We start from the raw sequence: 7983 nt of genomic DNA on the forward strand, positions 1-7983 counted from the left end.
TGATTAACTATGACAAAAGATGTAAGGCAGCTGTAGGCTCTGAGAGTTCTCAGGAAGGAGGGCCTGGGACAGATTCAGCCCTCATTGGAAAAAGCATAGTTCAGCCCAGAGATCAACAGAGATGCCCACGCTGGACACGTCAGGGGTGCTGGTGAGCAGAGGCCACTCTGGAGAGAGGGGCTCTACAACTGGTGGTGTGGACATGCAGTGGGAGCCTGGGTGCTAGCCAGAACAGGGGTCCTTTTGGGGCTGCAGGGAGGGTCTGATTTCTGAGCAGGGGGCTTAGAAAGGACTTCCCTAGGCCAGGTTGAAGGGACCTCCTCCTTTGCCCAAGGCTGGGGGTCTCCACTGGATGTCCCTCTCTCTCTAAAGACCCCTCCAGGACCCCCTCCTGAGGAAACTCATGTCCTGCCCACTGCAAAGTGGTCACACTTCAAGGAATGCGGCTTATTCCAGAACATAAACTGGGTGGGGTGGGGCGGGCCTCTGGGGGCCGAGAGGCAGGAAGTTGGAAACTGACAGTTGGCTTGGCCAGACCCTGGCAGGTGGCTCACCTGTGGCCTTTGGAGTAAAAATGGCTTTTATATTTGTTAATGGCTGGAAAAAAATCAAGTGAAAAGGAGAATAATATTTTCTGTAAAAACACATTTTCAAAGATGAAATAGATAAAATCGCATTAGAGAGCAGCAGTAACAGCTGGATATTTGTGCTATATTTTGAGGATAAGAAACACTAACTGTGCCTCAGTAAGTAAAATGTTATACCCTAAATATAGACAATTCCGTTCTTCTCACCAGTAGACTTGCATTGCAAAAACATAATTATTATAATTTCAGTTTTGCCAATGAAAAATGTATGGAAATTTGTTCTCTCTTGCTATAGAAATGCCTATATATCTTTAATTTCACTTCTTGGCCTATGTAGCCTAATATACATACTATCTGGTTCTTTACAGAAAAAGGTTTGCTAACCCCTGACCTGTGGAATACAAATCATTCCTCAAGACCAATTTTAAACGTTGCCTTCTACAGGAACCATTCCACACAGCCCTTCAAACACATGAACTTGCTGGGCAGGGTGCCACTGTCACACCATTTGAATGGGATTGCAGCCACTGTTCACTTATAGGGCAAAGGCCCCCTGGACTCCTATGGCCTCAGGGGCTGTCCCTTCCTCCTGGCAGCCAAGCATCCCACCAGGCTGCACAAAAACCACCCGAGAAGGACGTGGGAACAAACCCCTCACCTCCTGCGTAAGTGGTCTGGGAAGGGCACCTTTTGTTTCTTTTTAAAAAAACATGTTGACACAGCATAACACGGACAAATGCTGACTTGATTATGCCTCTGGGAAGAGCGAATGGGGATTGCTCCTTCCTGGCCTCCACTGGGGTCCTCTGTCTTCCCTAAGGTTCCGCCTCTGCTACTGACACTCAGACCTCAGATGCTGCCCAGGTTCTGTGACTTTAAGCACCATTTACATTTGGTAATTCCCCAAGTTTTATCTATTCTTTAACTGTCCTTTAAATTCCAGACTTGCAATATCAATTGTAGCATTTCAAATGCAACATATTCAAATACTAGAACTTGAAATACCCACCTGCCTATCCCCCTGGGCTGAAGCCTTACTCTCTAGGTAGATTCCATTGAGAGGTGGTGCTCATACCTGGGCCAGCTGTGATTTCTTAATTTCTCACATGCCCATAACCAGTCCATCAGCAAACCCTATGAGAACATAAACCTTCAAAGCAGACTCAGCATCTGACTACGTTACGCCCTCCCTGCTACCAGCCCGGCCCAAGAATGCTACTTCTTGCAGGGCCTTTGTGGCTGCCTCCTGGTTGTTAGATCCTAGCATTGGCCCATTTGGCCAAGTCTCCAAAGAAGGCTGTGTCCAGGTAACTTCTCAGACAATATTACTCCCCTGCTTAGATCTTTCCAGGTTTTCCCAACACATGGAGACACTCAATCTGCACCATGGCAGACACACAAATGTGTGTGTATATATATTTGTATATCTCCCTCACTAGAATGTCAGCTCCATGAGGGTCAGCACATTAATTATTAATTGTAATATCCCAATTTATTTTTCTTGAGACAGTCTCGTTCTGTCACCCAGGCTTGAGTGCAGTGGCATGATCTCGGCTGACTGCAACCTCCAGCTCCTGAATTCATGCAATTCCCTGCCTCAGCCTCCTGAGTAGCTGGGATTATAGGCACCTGTCACCATGTCTAGCTAATTATTGCATTTTTCGTAGAGATGAGGTTTCATCATCATCTTAGCCAGGCTGCCCTTGAACTCCTGATCTCATGATCCACCTGCCTCTGCCTCCCAAAGTGTTGGGATTACAGGCGTGAGCCACTGCGCCTGGCCATGCCCAGTAAATATTTGTGAAATGAATAAAGCATTTTGTATGGCTTTCAGGACTAAACGTGAAACTCTGTAAGGGATCCTTACGTAGACTCATTTGTATAGAAAATCCAGTGGATTTAGAAGACAATGTACTCCGTAACAGCAGTTTCTCAGCTTCTTAGACCATGCAACATTTTCCAGACTTTGAGGGAGAGGTCAGAGAGCAGCAAGGTGCAAGTGCCCGAAACAGCCTTTCTCCAGGACAATATCAAGAACAAACAAAGTCAAGGCGGAGCGGAATGCCAGGAGACCAGGGAGGTAACCCCAAGCAGAGGCTCCAAGAAGCCTCATGGACATCTCCACTGCCAGGTGTGCCCAGGAGAGGAATGGAGAGGGAGGCGAGAGCTCACCCCACAGTTTCGTCAGCACAGAAGGTGTGGGTCAGCTAGTGAGTCCACCAGCAGATGGAAGCTGCTATTAGCCTGTAAGACAGCTGGACTCTTGGAATCTTGTGTCGAATTCTGTGGCATTATCAGCAGTGTTTGAGAGTTAACAATAACCAAAGACAAACAAGCAAATCTGTGGGTAGCTAAGACACACCCGACCCCTCTTACTCATTTGCACCTAAAATGCCAGTGCCTCCAGGAAGAAAGGGAGCCCAGGCTTGACTGGAAATGAGGTCTCAGGATAAAATGTTTCCATTTTTGGCAGTCAGGTTTGTGACCTGGGATAACCTGTACATTTGTCTTTCCTTCCTCCTTCTGTTGTACTCTTAACTTTTCTACCACTAAACTGTACAATCCTTACAGACCAGAGCTGTATTTTTTACCAATTTGTGACTCTCTAAAAGTACCTTGGTCATACATCTAGATACTCAATACATTTTAATTATATATTTATATACAAATCATACATATATTTAGATGCTCGATACATTTGAATTAGTTCACTGGAGTGGAAACTTGTTCTTTCTGCGGCTGAATATTTCATCTACTTTATTTCAGAGGCAGCACGACTTGCCTGCTTCCATCGATGCTGCAGCCATAGTCCCGGGAGTGGAGTGGATGAGCCGAGGCTGCTGTATCAGGCCAGCATTCCTCTTTGTGCCACAGCAGAACTTTATGACTAAAGCTGGTCCAATGCCAGCATCTGATGAGGGACTTGCAGGGGCTGCCAGAAGAACATAGTCCGAGGCACTGCTGTTTCTACCTGCGGTGGGATTTTGTCTCCACAAGGGGAGATTCTGAGAGCAAAGCCTCAGTAGGAGAGCCCGGAAGGAGGTGCAGAACCCTGGCTCTGCAAAGCCAGAACCTGTTTGTCACATGGACCAGCAACACCTTTTTCTGTTAAAGCCAATTTAGAACAGATTTTCTAATACGTACAACTGAAGCACTGTAAATAATACATAAATCTTATCCCCTCAGAAAACTTTCTACTTTGAACTCTCTCAACCAAGCAGTATTAGAGTAGTCAAATAAGCAAATTCCTCAGTTGAGAGTTGCTCTTACAAACATCCTGCAGTAGGGAAAGTCATGGCCTGATCTGTAAGCACAGGAAGACAGCCACTGGACTTGGGAATCATATGCAGCCTCGCACGGCTACCGACTGCAAGACACATCCTAGACCCAGCCTGTGTCACTGTGAACCCACTGTTGACAAGGCTGGTCACAGTGAAGACATCTTCAGTGTGTCAGCTGAACTACAAATTCTATTAAACTTCTGATAAAATCCTGCCTGCTTATAGTTGTATGCAGCGAATTTCTCTGTCAGAACAACAAAAGAAATATGCAAATAAAATTTTAGATATGAGTCCCAAATCCCATCCTCAACATCAAATGATGGCTCACCCATTTTTCCTCTGCTGTGCCATAAGGCATACAGAGCATGACCTGAGCAGAATGCTGATGGCCCTTTCTGTCATACTGCTGAGGTTATGAAGATGCAGGTCATTACTAATGAAGCCTTTTACACCTCACATCATGGTTAGCAGCTGAACACTCATAAATGTCTTAAGTCCCTTGAATCATGCAAAATCTCTATAAATATTAAGTTTTTTCCTAAGAAAAGGGTGGCTGCCAAACCTCAAGCTAAGAAACTTTCAGATAAAGTTTTCTTTAAAAAAAAAAAGTTTAAATGTTTGAAATTTTTTATAGTAAAACATTTTTTAAATTAGAAGGTTTTATAAAATGCAGGAAAGACAAATCAGCATAAGATCTGGAAATAATCTTAAGTATTGATCATAGGTCTATAAACTCAGTGCTAGGGTCACTGGGGTCACACAGGGACATTAGAATCCTACTTGGAGTAAATTGTCACCTGAGGAGAGAAAGTTGACTACTGTTTCCAATCTAAACCTTCACCAAGGGTCAGGAATGAAAGCAAGAAGACCCAAGAGCCCCTATCCAGCACCATTATTACCAGAGCTCAGATTCCCAAACTTTTGCTTCCCTTATATTATTTTCTTCAAAGGACTCTATTATGAAAGGAATACTTATAGGAAAGTAAGCTTAGTAAATTTGGTTTTCTAAGTTTTTATTAAATATATATTCATTAAATTATTGAATGTGAAATTCAAATAATTCATCAAATTATACTTTATGTGAAATGGAGGTTAATTCACTAAAATTCCATCTAAGATCAAAGGAACTGGAATGCTCCTAAAGATATACTTAGAATAAATTGAAGAAATCTTAGCCAAAAGAAAGTGTATCTATCTAATCTTTAAAAAGGCTTTCAAATGTTGCCTTAAGCTACTTTTATGAACAAAATTGCATTTTGAACCCCACTGCTTGACAACTATGGCCTTTGTTTCTTAAGTTGATTCTTACCTTTCTGTGGCCTTGGTTTAACTACTTCCTTTGTTTTAAGGAGACAAAGTTTGTCAGTTCTCAAAATAAAAACCTGTCTCTCTGGTCAGATCATTAACTTCCTGAGTCAAACTTTAAACCAGACTTGCATTTGAACATCAAGTGCCAGCCTAAGCTTGTTTCCAGTCCCCCAACCGCAGGCTGTGGCTGGGGAACGGAGAGGACAGAGGTTTCTCTGCTCCCTCGGGAGACAGGAAAGCCCTTTATTTATTCCTGCTATCTCTCTTCTCCAACTAAGAGTGTGATCTTGGTACAGAGCAGGTCCACACAGGCCACACTGGTCTGATCTTTTTAGTAAAAAAACGGGCTCTTCCCAAAGAAAATTTTTTAGGTCTCAAAGAGCAAAGAATTAGGTCTTATCACGATGCCACTCACTGGCAAATAAGCCCGCGTGCACAAGGGCTTGTGACGCCCTCAGCAGAGTCGGCGCAGCAGTTTTTTCCCTTCGACTGCATCAACTTCCTAGGATTCTGTGGATCCTTATTTCTGCAAAATGAGAAATCTCCTGGGAATAAAGATTTCCTAAACAGAACAAAAGTACCAAATCACTCTTGATCAGCAAGCATCATTTTAAACTTGTTTTTTTTTTTTTTTTTTTTTTAAATTTACAAAAGATGAGGGGTAGCATTTACTAGTTTTAGAGATTCTCCCTAAACACGATAGACAGGATGGAGACTATCACTTTGATCATTTTAACCTCCAACATAGTAATTTGCAAACATTAGTTCCTGCACAAGCATTTCAATAACAGGTCAGCCCACGGGAGTAAACAGTACCTTAGCCTCGAGACCTGTTATTTCTCTCTGTGTGGGTACAGATTTTCTAAGTCATTACTAATTCAGATATTCCCCACGTCTCAATAAAAATACCTAGGAGAACCAGAAATCAGGACAGGCGTCTCCTGTAAGCAGAAGAGAAACCGGGCACGTTGCAGGGCAGCCTCCCGTCTCTTTCCAACTCCGCGGGGGAATGGGCGTATGGGTTCAAACCAAGTGAGAAGCACACACTTCGGCCAGCAGCGTAAATCCCATTTCCTAACGGTGGTCAACCGATTCAGGGCAGTTTCATACTTCCTTCAATAAGGAAAAACCATCTCAGAGGCCCCGTGGTCGCCGCGCCCCGCGCTCGCCTCGCCGCCCCACCGCCCCGCGGCCCCGGCGCCAGCTGTGGGAGGCTGGCCCTTCTCTTCCAGGCCCGGGGACCGAGGCGGGCAAACTCGAACCTCGCCGGCGCCCTAGCCACGGCTTCCTCCCGCGCCTGCCGCGGGTTCCACGCGCATCCCAAGCGCGCGCATCCGACCCAAGCTCCAGAGCCGCCTCCGTGGGACCGAAGGATGGTCGCTGACACCTGGCCGGTCAAATATTAGGAAGTTATAAATAACACGACCATCGCCAACATTGCAAACTTCGGAACAGCTTTTCTAAAAATGGAAAAGACTGTGGCTAAACTTCAATCGAATTCGCTGTGGTCAAGAAAGTCCTGGAAACTTTCTATCTGAGCTTTGGGCGGTTGCGGTTACCAGGCGCGCGACCTAGAAACCCCAGAGGCTTCGCGGGCTCTCCGTCCTTCTCCTCCCGCCGCCGCCCGGTTCCGCACCGCTCCTCAGCGTGGGGGGCGGCCGGACAGGTGACCCCCGGTACTCACTGGTGTCCGCCGGCCGCGGCGCCCGGTCCCGAGGCTGCCCAGGAAGAGGAAGGCGCACGGCCCCGCCCCGCGGACGCGGAGGCCCCGGCGAGCGCGCACCTGCGGCAGGTGAGGCAGGCGGCGGCGCGGGGCACCTGCCGTGTACGTTTCGCTGGACAAATCCCACGCGCCCGCCGGGCGGCGCTCGGGCCCGAGCCCTTGGGGACTTCGGAACCGCTCGGTCTTTATGATCGAAAAGCCCAGGGCCGGCGGCGGCTTAGGCGTTGGCGGCGGGGTCTCGGGGGGCGCCCAGGCCCAAGGCCGCCCTGGTCCCGCGTGGACCGCGCAGGGCTCAAGGCAGGTTTCCCGGCCGGGCCCGCCCCGCTTCTCTCCGCGAGGTCGGACGGCGCGCCCCACAGCCAGCCCCGTGCGCGGGACTCGCGCTGTGCCCCAACCCCGGTGGGTTACCCTCGGAGCCGCGAGGCCTGAGCCCGCGCTGCAGGTGACCTGCTGCTCCTCCTCCTCCCGGCGGCCCGCGGCCCCGCTCCTACAGGTGACCTGCGGCCCCGTCCCGGCAGATGACCCCCGCGGCCCCGCCCCTACAGGTGACCCGAGGCCCCGCCCCTACAGGTGACCCGAGGCCCCGCCCCTACAGGTGACCCCCGCGGCCCCGCCCCTATAGGTGACCTGCGGCCCCGCCCCTACAGGTGACCCGCGGCCCCGCCCCTGCAGGTGACCCCCGAGGCCCCGCCCCTGCAGGTGACCCCCGAGGCCCCGCCCCTACAAGTGACCCGCGGCCCCGCCCCTGCAGGTGACCCCCGCGTCCCCGCCCCTACAAGTGACCTGCGGCCCCGCCCCTGCAGGTGACCCGCGGCCCCGCCCCTATAGGTGACCTGCGGCCCCGCCCCTGCAGGTGACCCCCGAGGCCCCGCCCCTGCAGGTGACCCCCGAGGCCCCGCCCCTATAGGTGACCTGCGGCCCCGCCCCTACAGGTGACCCGCGGCCCCGCCCCTGCAGGTGACCCCCCGAGGCCCCGCCCCTGCAGGTGACCCCCGAGGCCCCGCCCCTACAAGTGACCCGCGGCCCCGCCCCTGCAGGTGACCCCCGCGTCCCCGCCCCTACAAGTGACCTGCGGCCCCGCCCC

At 49.9% G+C, this 7983-nt stretch overlaps 1 protein-coding gene across 4 annotated transcripts in view; it reads right to left on the bottom strand.

Annotated features, from left to right (window-relative positions):
• The window catches only part of SH3YL1 (SH3 and SYLF domain containing 1), a 43909-nt gene extending 36483 nt beyond the window's left edge, over positions 1-7426 (bottom strand). For 3 of the 4 annotated variants that reach the window (XM_039475591.2, XM_010350089.3, XM_003939431.3), the window contains exon 1: positions 6861-7426. In XM_039475591.2, the coding sequence (XP_039331525.1) occupies position 6861 (1 nt within the window). In that variant the 5' untranslated portion in view covers positions 6862-7426. Of the gene's footprint in view, positions 1-5591; positions 6077-6860 lie in introns of those variants that run through there. The other variant, XM_039475587.2, reaches the window with a different exon arrangement.
• Between the last annotated feature and the right edge of the window lie 557 nt (positions 7427-7983).

The sequence above is a fragment of the Saimiri boliviensis genome, chromosome 1, assembly GCF_048565385.1.
Source record: "Saimiri boliviensis isolate mSaiBol1 chromosome 1, mSaiBol1.pri, whole genome shotgun sequence".
Lineage (NCBI taxonomy): Eukaryota > Metazoa > Chordata > Mammalia > Primates > Cebidae > Saimiri > Saimiri boliviensis.